The sequence below is a fragment of the Megachile rotundata genome, chromosome 5, assembly GCF_050947335.1.
Source record: "Megachile rotundata isolate GNS110a chromosome 5, iyMegRotu1, whole genome shotgun sequence".
Classification (NCBI taxonomy): Eukaryota; Metazoa; Arthropoda; class Insecta; order Hymenoptera; family Megachilidae; genus Megachile; species Megachile rotundata.
The window spans coordinates 17,310,069-17,330,745 of NC_134987.1; the positions used below are offsets into that span (position 1 = coordinate 17,310,069).

Consider the following 20,677-nt stretch of genomic DNA (forward strand, 5'->3'; position numbering starts at 1 on the left):
CGACGTTACCAACACAAATATAAAATTACTCTTGGCGAGGTACATAGGTACACACCTACATAATTTACAACTCATCAAATATCCACCATTTCTAATTCTATTTACTTATATTTTAGTTATTGTCAAAATAACTTGCTAGGTCTCAAGGATTTAATTTCATATTCCACAATGATATAATTTTTTAAATATTTGTGTACTCAACGTCGATTCAAAGGAGTTCTTTATCAGCATAATATAATTGAAAGGACAATCATAGAAAACCAATTTTGAAATCTGAGTTTAATTTTTCAGATCGTTGCGCTATCTGGTGATGTACGCGAGAGTTAAGGAAAAGAAAATGGCATCTTTGTTTAAAAAAGTCTTTCACTAGTATAATTATGACTATTATTAGTATAATTATGATGTTGTATTATCCAATATTATTGAACATAATCCAATACTTCTTTAGTTTAATTCTAACAAATCTCAGAGTCCCTATTCCTGTCAATTTCTTCTTTACCAGCTGTGAATACAGTACAACGCTTCCAGTGGCCACCATTGGAATTACAATCTTAATTACTTGAAACAAGATTTTGATACTCTTTAACAATTTTTTCCTTCTTCATTTAATTTCAAAATTGGTCCTTCAATTTTTATCCCCTTAATAAACTTCACGTGCGATAATGAAACTTTAAGTATAACCGAATAATTACTGTGATCTACTCAAGTGCGAGGAGCAAAGTTAAGTATCGTATTAAAGTGAACACTACATGCTGGATTAAATAGGAGCTATTACACAATTAGATCAAAGTATTATTTCGGGGTTGTCTAATCTATAGAACTACTTAAAGGCTACCTCTATAACTTCTCTTTAAAGTCTTTACTTCCATCGTTAAAGATCTACTTTTCGTTATCAACACGTTAAATGCCGCAGTCAAAGAAATTACACAAAGTCAGAAATAGCTTAATTCTCAAATCTAGTAGAAACTTTTTGAAAATTTTATTAAAAGCCACGGCTTCTAACGTGTTAAGCTATCAGTACTCGGGATGCATGCAATTCTTGGTCGCTGTTTAAATGAAACGTTTCGATATACTGGATATTAAAAATACCCACGGCGTGGATATTGGGTTCTGAAGTATCGACAGAAGAAGAATCGAAAAGTGATAGTTGAAGAAACGTATGCAAAGCGTATCGCGTAGGCCAAAAGTGCCGATTTCATCAGAATCGTGCGTGACAAAGGTGCAAAATATTGTCGAAAATGATCGAATATATACAACACAATATATATATGTATAAAATCATGATTTTCAAACGGTTCTCAAATTTTTCTTCGGGAAACACATATCGTAAGTTACTCGATATAGAAAATCGCATGCAGTTTCATATAGTCACAAATAAACGAGCACCCATGTTTCGTTTATCGAAAATCTTCGAATGAAACTTTGACAATTGTCCTCGTTTACGGACAATACCGAGGAGAGAATCGCTAGACCTTTTTACCTGAGAATAATGCATCAATTAATCCCGATGTACGCACAGGTAGATCTTTTACGTTGCACGTTTCAATGAAGCACGATAAAAATTCGATCTTATCGAAGAGATGTAAAACGAATGGGACATTGTGTGGTCACTTACCTTCGTCGAGGGTGGACCCGATGACGTCACGTCGTGATCGGCCAGGATCGACGAGTTGTTCTCGTCGACGATTATAACCTCGTATTCACCGTCGTCCTGAGAACCAGCTTGGCTCATTATACCTCCGCTTCCTGGGAACATAAGTTGAGCACGTGACAATGTGTTCTGGACGCGAGGGAACTTTTGCTAAGCAGGCTGACATGAACGACGATGCGATCGACGGTCAAACAATTTAGTTAAAAATTCTTGGTTCTTACAATTTTTACTGTCAAATATTTTGCTATGGTACTACAGGTATTACTGTAATTTTGTTATTACTGTAAACTTGTTTTGCTTCTATTTAATTTTGATCTTCAACACCCCACGTTAGAACGATGCTCTCAAGAAAGAGTAAGGGTAGTTGTCACCCAATCACGATATTTATTGATATAACAGCACGTCGATCGCATTAGGAAAGGAGATGCATTGTAGTGCAGAAACTCAAAACGGAAAGGAACAAACGAAGCATAATTCAACGCATTCATAAATGTTTGACCATTCGAAATTCGAGGAACACTGTATCAAAATCATAAACCTTCCTCTCACTTCGAACAGTTATCACGAATAAAATACTTAACTGCAGTAAACATAAGAAAATCTTAAGAAATGTTTCAAATGCATCAATTGCTTCGCAGAGATTTCGTATGACTTAAAATTTGTAATATTCTCGTAGCGCTTCATCGTATTACTTTGGACAAGTTCGAACAGCAAAATGGTGCAAGTGTTATCGCTTAGCGAACCCTGTTAACGGCGTTAACATAGTTACGTAAATTTGCATAGTTGGATTACAACTTTGAACGGGCATGCAAACTTGCTGGTACTTGCAGATCATACGCAAGTTGTGCATATTCATTCGGTTTATGTGCGCCAAGCTTTCGAACAACATTCGCCATGTCCATTGAAAATAGCAACGAATGTATTATATACACTCGAAGGAAATGTATACATCTTCTTGTAAAATCTTTGTCTTCTTCTTTTGCAAGCAAACGTTCATGTAATCTTCAAGAAACTTATTGCAACACAAGTCTATCAAAAATCCAGTGAAAAGAAAAATTTGCCAAATAAAAATTGAAACGATGCTTGTGTGTATATGTACGTGCACGTGTATGTGTGTGTACAGTCAAATAGCGAATGATCGAAATTCGATCGATGGAGATTCATAAAATTCACCTTTCTGTTCTAATCAAGTTAATTTCAATAGTTAGTAGTCATAACTAAAAAGGAAGTTAGAAATGAAAGGGAACATTGTATATCAACGTCAAAGCATTCAGAAGCTCGAGTTTAGACTAATACTTCTGGAAAGGTGAATCATGAATCCTTGTCAGTTACGATTTAGTCAGATACGCGAAAATTACTCTGACAGTAATTACGCGAAAGAGCCCTTGGTGAACGATAGCATGCAGACAGAAATATCAACGCGTCAAGACCGAGGAAGAAGGAAAACGCGAAAACAAATGGTGTCGATAGTTCATTTGCGGTCGAGTAAGGCGGGATTTTCTATAAGCACCACACGCATCCTGACGAATTTTTATTGTACAATGGAAACTTCTCTACGGTGTAATTTTAACTTGAAGAACTTGGGAGCTGTGGAATTTGTAAAAGGGCAGATTTGGAATTTAAAAGATTCTAAGAGTGAGAGGTTTGGAACTTGGGAGATTTCAAGCTGGGGAGGTTTAGTACTTGAGAGCTTGGAACTTTGGGAATTTCGAAACTTAGGAGATTTGGAACTTGGAAGATTTTTGTACTTGAGAAATCTGAGGTATGGGGGCTTTAGAACTTGGGAGATTTCAAGCTGGGAGGTTTTAGTACTTGAGAGCTTGGAACTTTGGGAATTTCGAAACTTAGAAGATTTGGAACTTGGAAGATTTTTGTACTTGAGAAATCTGAAGTATAGTAGTTTTGGACCTGGGGAGCAGCTTGAAAATTGTTTAATTTAGAGAGAAATTTAGAACTTGGAATCCACGAGCCAAGCTTCAAAAATTGTTAAGCCAATATACTTGGACATTTGATAACACTAAAATGTTAAAAAGCCTCAGTATAAAAAGAAGCCTCACTTACACTTCTCCTAAAGAGCGTCTAAACTACATATACCTTTCTGAACCTCATTGTCGATCATCCAATATTCCAAAAACCAAAACCTATTCGTCAGAAAATGCTCGTAAATATCCTTCTAGGAAATCCCGCTTTTATGCGACAGGTAAAAATCGAGCAGGCGAAAGTAAAGTAAGAAAGTGGAGCATTCCGTGGAACACAACGTTCGGGCAATCGAGTTACCTTGCAGACCAACACCGGAGTTTCTATGACAGAGATTTCGGGGCTGATCGATATGCTTTTGAAGCGTATGATGGTGATTGTTGTTATTGTGATGATGGTAATGATGATGACGATGATAGTTATGGTTATTCGGATGATGGTTGTAATGATTACTGTGGTGATTCGGGAGATAATAGTTGGAGGGGGGCTGGCGATTAGAGTGCCTGGCAGCCGGTAGCGGGTGCTGGTGGTGGTGCTGGTTCATATGGTGGTTGGCATTGGCATTGGCATTCGCATTGGCGTTAGGGTGAGATCCCGGGAGGAACTGTGGGTACACGTGGTGAGACCACTGTGGAAACAGGGGCCGCCCTCCTCCACCACCATTCCCATCTGCTGAGGAACCACATTTACCACGTTACCACCATTCTGGATGTACACTTTCTTTCGTGCCTTTTCTCTTTTCATTTTATTTCTATGTCAGCTTTGTACTGGGTTTCACTCTAGCGGCTAAACTCAAGCTCTACGATTCATTACTGTACTAGCGAATACAGTCTTCGCATAATATGGAGAGCAATGTTCTACAGAGACCGAACCACTGCTGGATCGTATTGAATATTACAAATATAGGGATTTAGGGATTTGGGTTTCTGATATCTAAAATACAGTCTTGTTACATGAAATATTAAGTATGTCATCGAACGTGTATTAGGTCCATTTTTATTTATTTTTGGTTTCAGCAACGATGGGCTTCATTTCTATGCAATAAAATTGTACGTCTTTTATCTGCAGTCAAATTTATATACATAGTTAAACTCTAAATTTGTATACTTATACTCAGTAGTTTTGTACTTCGTCTTTAATAGAGTGTGTCTTTCATTTATCATGTCAAATTGTTTGAAAAATTACTGCAAATTATTCTTTTAAATATAAGTAGAGTGAAACTCAGTAAGGATAAACACTTCAAACGTTCACTAGGAACTAAATTATTGTGTTGTTTAAAATATTGACTTTAGGAGCATCAGAGAGTCAAAAGACCATTTAAGACATATAACAATTAGCATATTCTGCCTGCATTATAACAAACTTTTCGTAGACTTTTGTTTCAAGTAAATGTTATAATAGAAAGTAACAGTGATAAAAATATGTTTAAACTCAAAAAAAAGTGCTGATACATTCAACAAACATCAAAACTCTCACTGTCAGATACATATAACAATAGTTCATACGGTGCAATTGAACATGCTCTATAGTTAGTGTGGTGTGCTGCTTTTATTTTGCTGCTACACAGTTAAAGTGCACGGTGTTCCATAGTAGCTACATATTTGTGAACACATTTATATGTAAAATTTTGATTCGCTCAGAACTAAAACGATTATGTTCATTTATACATTATTGAATTTTAAGATGATAAGTACAATATAAGAAACTTTTTCATATGTTTGCTTATGTTTTGTATTTCAGAAACTCAAGTTTCATTATACTTAGTTCACTGAGAAGTCTAATTATATTTGAATTGCATAAACATCATGAAAAACATGCTGCTTCATAATCATGCTCATCGTGTTACATGTGAAATACACCAAAATGTAGTTCTGTTATTAATTAGTTTTAATGCAGCAATGCATATCTGACATGTAAGAGTTTTGAAGTAACAGTTGAATATCATTGACGTTAATCAGTTTTCGTTAAACTGTGTAAAATTTGTTAGGGTTAACACATATATATGTTTCAAATCGAACATGCATATATTAACATCAACTTCGATAATCTTTGTGTATTTCGTTAACATTTGTTTTGATCCCTGCAAATGATAACTATTATTACTTTCGTTATTTATATTGAAATCTGGTCATCAATGCTCCTTCATGATTCATTTACAATTCTATATCTGCATCGATAAAGCTAACATTTATCAACATTTCATCGGATGTTGGTAATCTATGCTGTGTCATTTTATCGCAATAGATTTTATAGAATGATGTATATCTTACCTGAGGGGCTACCTGGTCTTAGACCAGCACCGTTAGTTTGTATCGTTTGAACTGGACTTGGTGGACGTTGCGATATTGGTGGTTCCAGTATATCACGATATTTTGATACCATTAGTACAGAGATGAAGTAAACTATAGCGAGGGACAGAAACTGGGCCTGCTTGGTTTCCTCCTAAAACAAAATTTAAACATTTTTATTGCCAATATGCAATTCACATTTATGTCACTGTTTGTAATATACTTACAACATCTCTGTATATCACAGCTCTTAAACGATTCACATCCATATCTTGCAGCAATTTCTCAGGGTCTTTTACAGGACTTAATTGATGTGCCAGATTATCCACTATGTTCTACAAAAACAGAAACTACACTTTATCCCACTGTGAACAACTAACACCCATAGCCACTGAGAATGCTATTTTCTATATGACATGGCTTTTGATAAATACACAATGCGTGTAGTTTTGTCAGCATCGATGACAGTAAATACATTTTGTCTATATAAATTAAGTTCGATCGGATGAAACATACCTTGGGTGATGTTTGAGCTCCTCGTATAAGAGACTGTATGTGCTGTGATTTATTACTAGTACCAATCTGCCGACCTAACATGCTGTACGATCTGCCACGTTCTTTACACTCTAAGCAGTTTCTAACGGCACATGTACAGACCTATAGAAGCATTTCATCAGATGAATATAACAAAAAACACAGTGTAAACGTACATGTTGAAGTTCTATCTTGTACATATAGAAACTAAAAATGTTACAACTATTTAACACACTGCTGTCTCAAGAACTATTCTATTAATAAGAGTCTGTTTATGGACTACAGTAGTGTTGGGATCTTTTTAGTGCGCTCCTTGTCTGAAATGTGTGATTCTCTGTTGTGAAAGTTCTATATGACTTGTGAATAGATCTGTGAACTTTTCGTCGAATTACATCAATTAGTAGACGGTGTTTTAATTTTACTTTTTTCTTGATAATCTATATGTAGAGTTTCATTAGGTTGTATGTGCTATCATACTATGAAACACATATATATATATACACACATGTAAAAAAATTCATACGAAGCATACTATATAATATGTGTATGATAAACCTAATATAGGTAAATCTTGTCTTTCTAAAATATAGAGAAGAAGAACATAATTATTCTTTTAGCAAAGGTATCGAAAGACAAGGTCAACCCATGGTGTGTGTGTTATCAATAAATTTTACTTGTCACAGAATTCGTCAGTGTAATCTAAACATTGATGACTTTTGATCTATCAATGTTTTTCAATTTTCCACGATAAATATTATTTGAAGAAAATCACGAAGATTGTAAAGTAGAAGTTGTGTCATGTGACATAATCTCTGTCATAATATAATGTGGTCGCAAAGCAGTTTAAACTTAATTCAAGATCATCAAGATTTCAAGTTTGCAAACTTTAAAGCATTCTATTGAAATGAAACAATCTTGAGAGTCTATGTACTGAATGACAGTACAATTTATGACCTCGCTATATCGTGACTGGGACTATAATCATAGTGTATCTGTCTTAGAAAAAGAAATTAAAATACTACGTGGACGATAATACAAACCAGTCGTAAACACTGCCTTAGAATACCGCCACTAGACATATTCTTCTCAGCCTCCAGTTCACCAAAATTTAAAGAGCTGGCGAAGATAAGTACATCAGCCATGTTGACTAGTCTTTGCAGAAAAGAAACTGCTACCTCAATTGGCATCCCCTGAGTTGGTTCAATTACATCCAATTCGCTCTATGAATATATCCAAGCACGAATTAAAAAAACGAATCCGTGAAAAACAACTTTCACCCGGATATGCTGTTCTATCTGATAATTGAAAACAAGTAAACTCGGAGAAAAATTCTACGTACATTTGGCGAGGTAGCCGACGCTAGAAGCGGTAACAATCCTCCGCAGGCAATAATAAGATTGTCAGCCAGTTGTGAAATTAGATGAACGGTATTAACAACAAAAATCGCGTTTTCACTGCTGTTTACAAAGTCCAACACTGATTTCGTTGAATGGCTGAAACACGGATGGACACATTTTCAATTTGCTCGGACACTACTTTAGAAAAATATTATTTTACGTACCTTCTCCAGACTTGAATGTCTGTCTCTAACGAGAAAAGAACATCCGAGAGTAATCTTTGATGTATGTAAGACCATTTGAATTCTGGTATTCTGAAAGGAGGTCGAGTCGGTCCTGGACTAAACATTGGTCTCGTGGAAGGATTACCTTGCTTCGATCGTTTTGACTCTATAACAATAGCGGTCATAAACTCATAGGTTATGTAATTGTTGGTTTTGCTGAATAGTGTCACAGAGAATTTGGTGATTATCAATTTTTGAAATATGCAATTTCAGTTTTAACATGGTTCTTACCGAAATGATTGGGATCCACTTGCGTGGAAGTTGAGGCACTCCTTGGTCGCTTTTGGGGTGACGATGTTTTTCGCAAGGGTACAGGTAAAGAAGGAGGTTCGTTATTGTTACTGTTAACATTATCATCGTTGGCTGTCTCAGAGGGTACAGTCGGTAAACTGGATCTGCGATGGGTATCTACGTGATCTGGAGTCAAGTCATTCAACAACGAATTATCCCTCGTAACCACAGTAGAACTAACGATTTGAGGCACACCGTCGGGCATATTTGTATTAGCATCACAGACCGTAGATATTGTTGGAATTTGCTGCTTAGGATTTGGCACTTGCGTCACATTATCTACAGAACTTTGAATATCGCTATTACTAGAAACACTATCTGTAACCTCTACCTCGGTCTCAGTTCTCACCGGAATGTCTGACTGATTATCACTTACGTTAGTAGAAATAGTGGACGGCTCCCTTGAATGTTTATCAATTACCTTCTCATCGTTATCATTAATAACAGCACTTTTGTCCTCTGTCGCAGAGTCCACGGCGCATTTGTCACTACTTAACTCACTAGTCACTACTACAGATTCCACTTTCTTCTCTTCTACATCTACCTTCTCTTCACCGGTTTCCGTACTTTCTATTACGCTAGTTGAGCAATTGGGATTCTTCGCATTTTCCTCCCTTTCGTTTTCGTTTTCGTTATTCTCAACCTGAACAGCCGTACTCTCCGCATCCTGAACGTCCTCCACATTGTCCTCGGACTTTTCCGCCTCTAAAGCTTTGGTCTTTATGTCGCTCAAGTTATCCTGGTTCTCCGTCGGTGTCAAGTACGCTTCCGAGGTATCACTGTCGATCACCTCTCGATCGTTCTCCAATTGCAGTTTCTCGATCTCCTTGATGACTAACGGTTCAGGTGTCTCGCCAGGAGACGTACTCGGTACGTTATCCGAGTCGGCCAGTTCCGTCGAAACCGCAACTTCCGTCGAACTTTCGTCAGGTGTTTCCACTTTCTCGTCGTCTTCCGTATTAGAAGGAACATCCTCGCTCGGAGTAACGTTGTCTGCTGCATCAGACTTCTCCTTGCTCGTTTCTTCCTCTTCCGTTTCGGTAACAGGAGTCTCATTGTCTTCTTTCGGTTGCTGGGTTTCAGAAGTCTCATCAGCTACATTTGCTTCATCTTTCGGCGCTTTCTCCTCTTGCTCGGCATCCTCTTCGACCTGTGCGTTTTCTTCCGGTTGCTTAACAGGAGACGATTCAGGGACAGTATCTTCCGCTTTCTCCTCCGATGGTTCCTCATCCTTCTTCATCGCCTCCTGCACCGTCATCGAATCCGGACTGGAACTGTCGATCTTGTGTACCTCGCTGTACAAATCGTTGGAACTCTCGATCGATATCGCTTCGCTGGTCTCTTGCGTAGTTGGCACGGAAATTGGTTCGCTGTTGGCTTCTTCGAGAATCGTCGGAGTGTCCGTGTGAACTTCGCGAGCTGTGGTCGGCGTCTCCGGCTTGTCGCTCAGTCTGGAGTCCAGGGATATCGCCTCGCTCGACTGCGGGGTGTCCAGTGTTTCGCTGTGCGATTTCACGATCGCGGGACTACTGTCGCTTTCGGTATTGTCTATCGAGTTCAAATCACAGCTGCAAGATTCTTCCAGCCGATCGTTTCCTTCGGACGCGTCAAACTCCTGCAATCAAATCGACATCCAAGCTTAAAATGTATGACAAACTTCAAATTTTCATGAGGTTAGGATTCAGATATATTGAATGTAAAATAGCTTTCAGAGTAGGATATGAGTTTTCAAAGTAGGGTACAGTAACTGGCAGTTGAAAATTATAGAGTGATTAGCAGTTTAAGATTGTACAGTGCCTGACATGTTAGGGTTGATTTACTTAATGAGTTTATACAACATCATAGAGGTACAGGAATTTAGGGAGCGACGGTTTTGTTCAAGACCATAATTTGATGTCTATACCTTATAATTCCTCTCTACGTGTTGTACTTCGTGATTCTGTTGATTGCCCCAGGGCGATGGTTTATTATACCCATTATTCCCCGAATGCTGCTGATCCCAACCGGAGATAGTACTAATCGGCCTCTGCTGTCTTAGCTCGGGATCAGTAATGTTATCTGATCGCTGCCTCTCGTAATGCTCGTACATCTGAGCGAACTGAAGCTTGAATTCTTCGTAGGATACCTGAACAGTCGAGACTCAACACATTAATATACGATATTTTCTGTTGATACATTATTAATTTTTATTTCCTAAGCTAAATAGTCATATTATAACAAAAGTTGGATGGTACCTATCCAAAGTTTAAACATTGGTTTTAGTTGCTAAACTAAATTATTGTATCCTAAAGTCCTAATTGTAATATATCTACCTTGGAATGAACGATTGCCAAAGTGTCCACCCACACGCGCCATCCACCATACTCGTGCTTAATGGCGTGATGCAGAAGCATGCGAAACAACGAGTACACCATATCCGAGATCTTCTGCTCCTCAGTGTTTTTCGGATGAATATAGGCCATAGCGATCAGCCATTCCTGCCACACGGACATCTGCAGAACGGTTCGTCGATTTTCTCGATTGTTGTTGCATAGTAGCGTCATGTCCGAGAGGAACAACTTCTTCACCTCCAGCAGCTGTTCCGTTTGCTTTGATTGTCGAATTAACGTCGCTACTACTTTGAGAATCACTGAAAAGATACAAGTAACGAATAGTAACATGCCACATGGGAATATTTTCTAGGAGAAATTTGTTTACTTACTTGGATTTTCTAGACGACAATGAGACTCCGGTTCAGAGTGTCTGGCGTAAAGGATCTGTTGACTAATCTGTTCCGTCATGATCTGAAAATTTGACACGTGAATATCGTTGCAAGGATAATCTTGCGTTGAAATCTGATTAAAACTATCGATAAATTAGATACCTCGTATAAAACATTGTACGTTGGCAACGACAGTGTCTCCTCGTTCAGCAACAACCTTTCGGCAAGTAACGTGTACAGATTATGTGGGCTCATGACGTCGTATTTTCGTCTGTAATTGAAACATTCTTGTAGCACGTATAAATTGTCAATTAATTTATACGGTTTGTTCACGTACTTGTGCGTGCTACGGCTCAAGAAGAATCCCAACAACTTCAGTGCCTGTAGACGTATCAACTGACTTTCTGCAGCTAGCAGTTTAAAGATCGTTCGGACGCCTTGCTTTGCGTCGAAAGCAGGCACCATTGACGATGGGTGTTCAGACATTAACGATATTAACATTTGCAGAACGTCGTGCAAGTTTTCGTCCTGTTGATACACAAAAGAAATCGAAACTTTAATTGTGATTACCTCTGGGTAGTTCAAAAAAGATGGGTAGTTGAAATTGATCTTAGTTATTCTACAATTCTTAAGAATAATTTTTAAGTTACCTCGTGTATTGTCGTCAGGTAATTAAGAATACTCTGCAGTTCGTCGTCCTTGACTCCGTTCCCGATCATGATCAGTTGTTTGAGAAATAACAAAATATAAGAGCGTATTGTCAAGATATCCTTCTGTTGTGGTCGTGGTCCATCTGTAATAAATCGAAAGAGATTAATTAAATGAACAAATGTAAACGGTTTAATTTGAAATGAGAAATTACTCACCAAGTCCTTTTGGAGTGATACCACTTTTGGCTCGTGGATTGGCAACCCAATAGTAGTATTTAAGCGTGTGTACCGTTTGTAATACTGTGGAGACTCTTCTTACATTAGAATATATTTGCGTGTCACTGAGGAACTCTGTGGCCAAGTACGAATAAAGCCGGGTTTGCACCGGCGCCGGCGTATATATCCACAGAGCGGGATTAAAAAGCACGTGATCCAATAGCTGCCATGTTAGGAATGAAAAGTAAAACAACTACATCACCATGGATCTGCCTGTTCTTCGGACACACCAATCTAGCCGACTTTTATCAATTCCTATGTCTGCCTGGGTTCACTTCATTTTCACTCGTTCTTCAGGATAATAAAAACCGATTGTTCCTGTTGTTGCGCTTTTTACAATGGTGTACATTTGTCAGGAACTTCGAATGGGAGCTTGATATTCGTTCTTGTGCAAGGACACCGGTAGAGAGAAGCGTAAATGGGGTTGTTCAAGGTACCAAATTCCTCGTTACGATTTGTGATAAATATCGGAAAGAAAAGTGGATTGAGGAGAATAGAGTGACACTTGTCGAACACTCATGCATCGAGATCAGTTTCGAAGACAATATTGAGACAAAGATGTGGATAGATAAATTAGTAGAATTTTTTTTTAAGAAACTAAATGTTGTACTTAAAAACTAAGAGATATTTTTATTAACAGTTAATACAATTGTGGTCTTTGATTTTTTAAATTTGCATTTATATTAATTAGCTAAAAATTCAGTATCGATTTTGTTAATACAGTAACTTTTCTTACATCAAGTTCGAATTGACATGAACTTAAAAAACTATACAATTCTAAAGTTTCAAGGTTATACTATTGAAAAACTCTAGTTGCAAGTGTTTCCAATATTTTAAAACCTGAATGATCAAATGTTTAAAAACATTAAAATTCTAAAAATTCTAAAACTATAAAATTGTAGAGTCATAAACGAAGAATTATTTGTAACAGCTTATCTATCCATATCCTCCAAAAGTTCACACAGAAATTGTAGGAATGTGGAACATTTATGAAAAAAACCGTTTATAAATCACACAAGTCTTGATCTTTTCCGTATAGACACTGAAATCTTCCTTTCTTTCATGATTTAGCTTTCGATCGCGTAGGGACGTCCCAATACTTGAACTGTGCATATAAAAAGAAAAGTAGCACTGTCAAAGGCGATAGGCATCCTTGATAGAATATAAAGCGAAGTATTAGAAGTTTCAACAAAAGACAGTATTCCTTGTGGTACGCTCTTTTTTGTAGCATTGTCGCGAATAGAAAACTGAGAAAGATTTACAGCAAAGAGAATATTCATCAGCGTTGCAAAATAATAGATAGAAATTTTCAATATGGAAGCGACTTAACGGGAACAAAAATATGTTGCGTAGCCATATTATGAAATCAGGAAGCCTAAAAGTCGGTAGATTGCATGCGATCCAAAGATTTCATTAACACAATGTCGTTTATGAAGAGAGTAATAGTCATGCTTGAACGGATCAAACTAATTTACGAACAAAAGTACATTATAAACAGCGTTTAACATTCACAGCGTCTACGGGCGGTCTCTTCTTGTACATTTGCGGGTAGTAGGCTTTCTTTGAATGGTGAAACTACTAAATTGCACTGGTTGATTTGGAGAAATTAAGGGTGTGAATTTGATCATTTTTTAGAGTTTGAATTTTTAAGTTGTGACAATTTTGGGTCAAGTTTTTGAATTTATAAATTTTTTAATTGTTGAATAAGTCCCAAAATTCATCTTCCAATGACACTACTAAGTTTCTATAATTCTACAACCCTAAACCTTCAAATATCTCAATCTGCAAATTTTTACAGCCCCAAGTAGCCACATCATCATATCCTCAAATGACTAATACCTACACCTGCAAACCCCATATCTTAGTATCTATAAATTGCTGAATACCTACGTCTTTTAATTCCCACACCCTGAAATCTCTACACCCCTAAATTGCTACACTCCCAAATTCCTCACTGTCTATGTCCTTACACCCTGAAATCTCTGCACCCCCAAATTCCTCAGTATACAAATCCCTGCAGCCCCAAATTCCTCAGTCTTCAAATCTCTGCACCCCCAAATCCTTACACCCCCAAATCTCTGCACCCCCAAATCCCTGCACCCCCAAATCCCTGCAACCCTGAAATCCCTGCACCCCCAATTCCCTACATCCTCAAATCTCCAAACCTTCAAATTGCAATATTTCCACCCTTCTCAAACCCCAAATTTGCAATTTCCCAAATCCTCAAACATCACAAATTCTAACATCCATTGACCAATTAATAACCGAATATATCTCTTTCCCCCACAGCACCATTATCCCTAGAAAGCCTACCATTCTCCAATGTACAAGTAAACAAACAAATATCGATAGGTATACATACAGAAAAAATAATACGACGTAAGACAGTTCTTTTGCTCATGCTACTGTATAGAAATAAAACGATAGGGATGGGTTACACATCTCGAAATGGGAACGATGAAAAATTTGCTAAGGGGTTTGAACACTTCACGAATAATAAGGGGCTACTCTTTCAGGTACAAACCCTGACCTAACTTTCTAATTGTATGTTCATTAATATCTCGTTCAGGGTATTTGTGGAGTTGAATAATTTAATTAAATTAGTATACGCTAGTGGTTAAGATAATTCATCAACCAGGACGAATTTGATGCAGACTGAAAAACGTGAGATTGCACGAAGATGTAATTATCTTAACTTATTTGATAAATAAATCTGGTAAAAGTATTTTTATAATGTACGATCGATTTTCTACCACTTTCGTGCAAACTATGATTTCACTTCTTTTGCAAATCTACTTGGATTTCTTTTAATTTTAGTGAATCTTCTACTTTCTCTTTCATCGATTTAACGTTCTATCCTACATCCAATCAATACTATTAATACTATTAATTACGAGATTGTAGATGTTTATGCAGGTTGATACACTTTTATAAAATCAGTTAAAAAATATATCGTTGTATGTCACATTTAAGTATTGCAACCATCACGCAATATCGCGTGAACAACAGAATTTAATTTGTATTTCAATGACATCTTGCAGTTTATATTTTGCTGTTATATTATAAATGCATAAACATCCGCATTCTACTGAATACTTAATTCTAATTCTAATTAAACTCTAATCGATATGAAAATTGAACTAATGACTTAATCGATACCTGTTTTAATAACAAATCGCTGTTGGCGCTGAGACAGGTGACCAAATGTTTAGTGAGTTCCAAGAACGATGCGAGAACTTCAGTAGTAAGGTGGTCTCTGCTTGCTCTCTGGAGCATGTAGCTAATTACCAAAAATCCCCTGTTTTGCACCATATGTTGCTGTACGGTTTGCGAACTTTCCACCAGATCGCAGATAAACCCCAACAGTTTTGAACTGGAAATTCAAACTCGCGTTACGTGACTCATAACTGTAAAGCCGTTTCAACCCCTTCCAAAGTTACTCGAAATTCAATTTGTACTCCGTTCACCCAACATTCTAATTTATAATAAAAACTAACTCATTCCGATTCGAACATTATTTTTTATTCACTGTATAAAATTATTTACCATAACGTGGGATCTCGTTTAACGTCGTTCGGCGCTATACAATCGTATGGCATATCTAGTTGTGAGAATAAAGGGAACAGCACTTGAATGCCACCGATCGAGTTCAGTGTGCTGTGAATGGAATGCGTGATAACAGCTTTAACATCCTGCAAATAGATAATGCAAGGTTAAGTCTATATTTTCTGAAAAATATTTCAGGGTGCAATAACATCTGTCTAATTGTGGAAGGTATAGTGAACTCTTTCTATTTAACATTATGGCCTGTGGCGATTCAGCGCATGGTAATTCCACGCGTGCTAATTCGACGCGTGGAAGTTTAACGCGTGGTAATTCCACGCATGGTAATTCAGCGCATGGTAATTCCACGCATGGTAATTCAGCGCATGGTAATTTGGCGCGTGGTGATTCCACGCGTGGTAATTCGACGCGTGGGACTTCTACGCATGGTAATTCAGCGCGTGGTAATTCCATGCGTGGTAATTCGACGCGTGGAAATTTAACGCGTGGTAATTGCACGCATGGTAATTCAGCGCGTGGTAATTCCACGCGTGGTAATTCCACGCGTGGTAATTCGGCGCGTGGAAGTTCGACGCGTGGTATTTCGACGCATGGTAATTCCACGCGTGGTAATTCGGCGCGTAGTAATTCCACGCGTGGAAATTTAACGCGTGGTAATTGCACGCATGGTAATTCAGCGGGTGGTAATTCCACGCATGGTAATTCGGCGCGTGGAAGTTCGACGCATGGTAATTCAGCGCGTGGTAATTCTACGCGTGGTAATTCGGCGCGCCATAACTCAACGTGTAGTAATCCCACGCGCCATAATTCCACGCGTGGTAATTCCGCACACACTACTATACCACGTGCCACTCCAAGATATAATAAACCATTACTCCAGCGTTCGACAGATCTCACTGCACACTTAATACTTCTATTTTATCATCTCACCTGCAGCATAAGGGCGTGTGGTGTATGTACAAAGTAGGAAACGTTGCCTTTCGGTGCGCTCTGAAGGCAAAGTTGCGAATCCGTTGCCACCGGGTTGTACATGAACACAATCGCGTTCGACAGCTTACCATCGTAAAGCACCTATAAACCAACATCATTAACATCGCCCACGTCTTGTTTTTCGAATTGTTCCATCGTTGTAAGTCATAATTAACCCTCGAAAGTTCACCGAGTTTCAACATTGTTCGAAGCACAACGAAGCAAACTTTCGAAGTTTATCCATAACTATCGAACACGATGGCTACGCGGTAAATGCACAAACGTGCTTGACATCACAAGACAAACTCAACGTGTATTTAGTTCAAATAATTTGTGGCGAAGCTACTGCTCCTGATGTTTTTGTAGATCTAAAATCAATTCCAAACTCCCATTGCTCCGCAGCTAGTACGATCAAAATTAATTAGTAAAATACACATGTATTACCAACAAACCTTCTGCTTTATGCAAACCACACAGATACACACATAATTATTATTGTTAATGAATACTCAGGTAATTCGGGAGTGCACGACTTTCGCAAATGTCAGTTAAAAAATTGTAGATATTTTAATAAATATAATTTCATAAAATTATAGCTAGCATTTAACTAATTTTAGTTAATGGTAAATTTTGTGTTTAAAACAATTCAAGTAGTCGAGAGAATTTAAAAGCAAAAAATTCCAAATCTTGGAAATGAAAGATTCATGACTTTTAACAAAGCTACCGTTAAATAGCTTTGCCCCAGATTTCCACATTTCAAAAAATTGCGTACGCTAATTTTGCGGGACGATTACCGTCAGCCTCCCCCGTAATTACGCAAAATTGGTAGCAGAAGAAAGTCGTGCCATCCCTTCGCAAGAATCTACTCAGGCGAATAAATTCAGCAACTGTCTACGAGAAAAAAGCAACCAGGCAGAAAAACTGAACTCGTGGCTGGTAAAAAGGTGGACACGAAACAAAACAACATTCATTAAACAAAGCGATCGATAAATACAAACTTGTGCATCGCAGTTTGCGTCCACAAGTAACCGTTCTGGGTAATAATTCGATGCTTGATAATTCGGGTAATTACCTCTGATGAACTCGAACGCAGTAACAGAGTGATTAACGGTGTGCAAATTAAATGTAAACGGGGAGAAAATAAAATAAAAATGCTTACAGTTTGCATACTTTGGTCCACCATGCTCGTGAGCTCCGGCTCATCACTCACCCTTTTGTGATTGTCAGGCAGATTCAGGTAACACTCGTTGTCAAAACGAAACTGACTCTGCGAACAAAGCGCCATGTTGAATATGGAACGTACAACTTCAAAGTAATCTTGTGCATGCAAATATTTCCTTGATCAAAAACGTTGTCGCGGGATCAGCGATCTTTTATAATGGTAAACCGATTTATTCTACGTTTTTTTATGGTGAATTCTGCACAATTTTTACGCAGTAAAAAATTAAAAAACAAAGGAGAATGAATATGAGTAATTATATTTATTGAAACATTGTCGCAGGGATCAACGATCTTTTATAATGGTAAACCGATTTATTTTACGTCTTTTTATGATAAATATTTCTGCAAACTTTTGTTGTACATAATTCTGCACTCAGTAAATAATTTTTTAAAAGAAGAAAATGAATGTGAGTAATTATATTTATTGAAACTTGTCCTGATTTGTATTGTACCTTATATCCAGGCCCCAGTCTATGCATAGCGCAAATTTGATGCGTCGTCAAAGCTTCGCTGAACAGATATATGGCGCTCATTTGTCCGCAAAACACACGCTCTTCATCCACTTCCGGAGTAGCTCCGATGTAACATTTGTCAAACGGCTGTAAGAAATTTGTGGTATAAATTGCACCATAAATTGCACCAAGTATATTGCCAGGTAACATTAGCAATGCGGCAATATATCGGGAGGCTACTGTATCTTTGACTATTAAAGAACATAATTAAGTTTGATGATCAAGATTAGATTGAATTAGGAAATTTAATACATAAATGTCATAGATACAGTATAAATTATGAATGTGATGTTGAAAGAGTAAAACTTACGTCGTTCGTGGAGACAAACCACGCCATTTCTGTGCTTGAAGCCAACTGACCGTTGACCAAACATTTAATTTCACTCTTCGTCCACCTATTATATATGTACACTACGGCGATCATGTACCACTGAAAATAAAGAAAATATATTCAAATTATCCTTTAAGAGGTATGTAAAATATAAACGTACCTTTCGTGGCTGAAATTCGTATTTGACACAATGCTGGAAGCCCTTGCCCTTTACTTTCATAGAGGTGAGGACCAAGCAATTTCCTACGAAGTGTGCAGAATATCCTACACCCTTACTGGTTTTAAAACTGCAAATAAAAAAGTAGTACTGCATATTATAAACTAGAAGTATTAAAATACCTAGAAGGTACACCTATTCAACTAAAATATTTAACATCCACAAAAAAAATTTTATAACCGCGTCCTAATATGGTGAAAATTAATTCACATAAGTATCGAATTCCTTCCTTGGACTTTATAAAAAATATCGAAGGCCAATAAGCACACGGTACCACGGAATTTCGTAATTATTACCGGGTATCGGTTAAAATCCATTCTCTGTTCTCTTTGTACCCGTCAGTCGGTTTTATCTCTCCATTTTATTCCTATAGACGAAACGGCAACGTTGTTTGTAATTGGAGACAACGGTTGTGCGGGAATCGAATTATTTCCGTGTGAAGGAATGCGATCAAACTGGTACGCGAAGCGTCGTTCCAATGGAATCGCTCTTTTTTTTTCATCGAGTTAGATTGTGTTCAATCGAATTCGAACTGCTGATCGAGGAAATTCGAATAGGCTGCAATTTTCGCGCTTATTTCTTCCTCGGAGGTCAGTGATATAAATGATTCTTTTTAAAGTAACCAGCCACTTCGAATCGAGAGAGTGTTCTAACGAGAGTGCTTGATGTGAGAGCACTTACCAGTAGAGGTACGGCTTTTCTCGTTCGATATTAACGGAGTTGATGGGGTCCAAACGGAACCACGTGGTGAACGTGAATCCGTTCTCGTGTGGCCATTTTGCGAGTGGAGGTAGGACGATTGCCTGAAACAATTTGGATGTGAATGTTTAAAAGTGAAACTTGGAGGACTGTAGATTTCTGTATTGGTAGATCGCCATGTTCTAATATCTCTACGTTCCGAAATTTCTACGCTCTGATATCTGCACGCCCCAATATTTCTACGCTCCGATATCTCTACGCCCCGATATCTTCACGCTCTGATATTTCCACGCGCCGATATCTCTACGCTCCGAAATTTCTACGCTCCGATATCTCTACGCTGCGATATCTCGACGCTTCGATATCTCCACGCTCCAATATTTCCACGCTCCGATATCTCCACGCGCCGATATCTCCACGCTCCGATATTTCCGCGCTCCGATATCTCCACGCTCCGAAATTTCTACGCTCCGATGTCTCCACGCGTCGATATCACCACGCTCCGATATCTCCACGCGCCGATATCTCCACGCTCCAATATCTCCACGCCCTCAAATCTCTACGCACCGATATCTCCACGCTCCGAAATTTCTACGCTCCGATATCTCCACGCGCCGATATCACCACGCTCCGATATCTCCACGCGCCGATATCACCACGCTCCAATATCTCCACGCTCCAAAATTCCTACGCTCTACTATCTCCACGCGCCGATATCTCACGCTCCAATATCTCCACGCGCCTATATCTCACGCCCCCAAATCTCTACGCACCGATATCTCCACGCACCGATATCTCCACGCCCCGATATCTCCACGCTCCAAAATTCCTACGCTCTAATATCTCTACGCCCCGATATCCCTGCGTCCCAATATTCCCACGACCCGATATCTCCACGTCCCGATATTCCAACGTTCCAATATCGCAACGTCCCGATAACCCATGCGCGCTAGAATTCATTCGATAGATACAAATGTTTGCTAAAATGAACGGTATCTGTTTCGCTAGATTTCTTAGCCAAAGGATTCCGAGTTTTTGCGATATTTCCATCTGCTCGTTCCTACAGGAAATGGATACTGCTATTTCAATGCTAAAGTAAGGCCTGTTCCCCTGTCGAGGTAATTCATTCAACCGTTTCCTTTGACATGCAGCTTGGAAGGGTCGATTTCGCTCGT

At 38.3% G+C, this 20,677-nt stretch overlaps 1 protein-coding gene across 18 annotated transcripts in view; it reads right to left on the minus strand.

Annotated features, from left to right (window-relative positions):
- rg (A kinase anchor protein rugose) overlaps positions 1-20,677 on the minus strand; it is a 395,524-nt gene that overhangs the window by 87,435 nt on the left and 287,412 nt on the right. For 6 of the 18 annotated variants that reach the window (XM_012285403.2, XM_076532113.1, XM_076532104.1 and 3 more), the window contains 24 exons: positions 19,485-19,606; positions 18,747-18,873; positions 18,566-18,685; positions 18,196-18,342; positions 17,682-17,789; positions 16,484-16,624; positions 15,536-15,681; positions 15,149-15,362; positions 11,930-12,182; positions 11,714-11,856; positions 11,401-11,591; positions 11,226-11,334; positions 11,064-11,145; positions 10,675-10,991; positions 10,266-10,487; positions 8,303-9,977; positions 8,012-8,177; positions 7,790-7,943; positions 7,491-7,670; positions 6,433-6,573; positions 6,144-6,251; positions 5,899-6,070; positions 3,929-4,300; positions 1,616-1,746 (listed from right to left, as the gene is read on the minus strand). In XM_012285403.2, coding sequence (XP_012140793.1) covers positions 1,616-1,746; positions 3,929-4,300; positions 5,899-6,070; positions 6,144-6,251; positions 6,433-6,573; positions 7,491-7,670; positions 7,790-7,943; positions 8,012-8,177; positions 8,303-9,977; positions 10,266-10,487; positions 10,675-10,991; positions 11,064-11,145; positions 11,226-11,334; positions 11,401-11,591; positions 11,714-11,856; positions 11,930-12,182; positions 15,149-15,362; positions 15,536-15,681; positions 16,484-16,624; positions 17,682-17,789; positions 18,196-18,342; positions 18,566-18,685; positions 18,747-18,873; positions 19,485-19,606 — 5,541 coding nt within the window. The remainder of the gene's footprint in view (positions 1-1,615; positions 1,747-3,928; positions 4,301-5,898; positions 6,071-6,143; positions 6,252-6,432; positions 6,574-7,490; positions 7,671-7,789; positions 7,944-8,011; positions 8,178-8,302; positions 9,978-10,265; positions 10,488-10,674; positions 10,992-11,063; positions 11,146-11,225; positions 11,335-11,400; positions 11,592-11,713; positions 11,857-11,929; positions 12,183-15,148; positions 15,363-15,535; positions 15,682-16,483; positions 16,625-17,681; positions 17,790-18,195; positions 18,343-18,565; positions 18,686-18,746; positions 18,874-19,484; positions 19,607-20,677) is intronic. The other 12 variants (XM_076532120.1, XM_076532118.1, XM_012285404.2 and 9 more) reach the window with 6 other exon arrangements.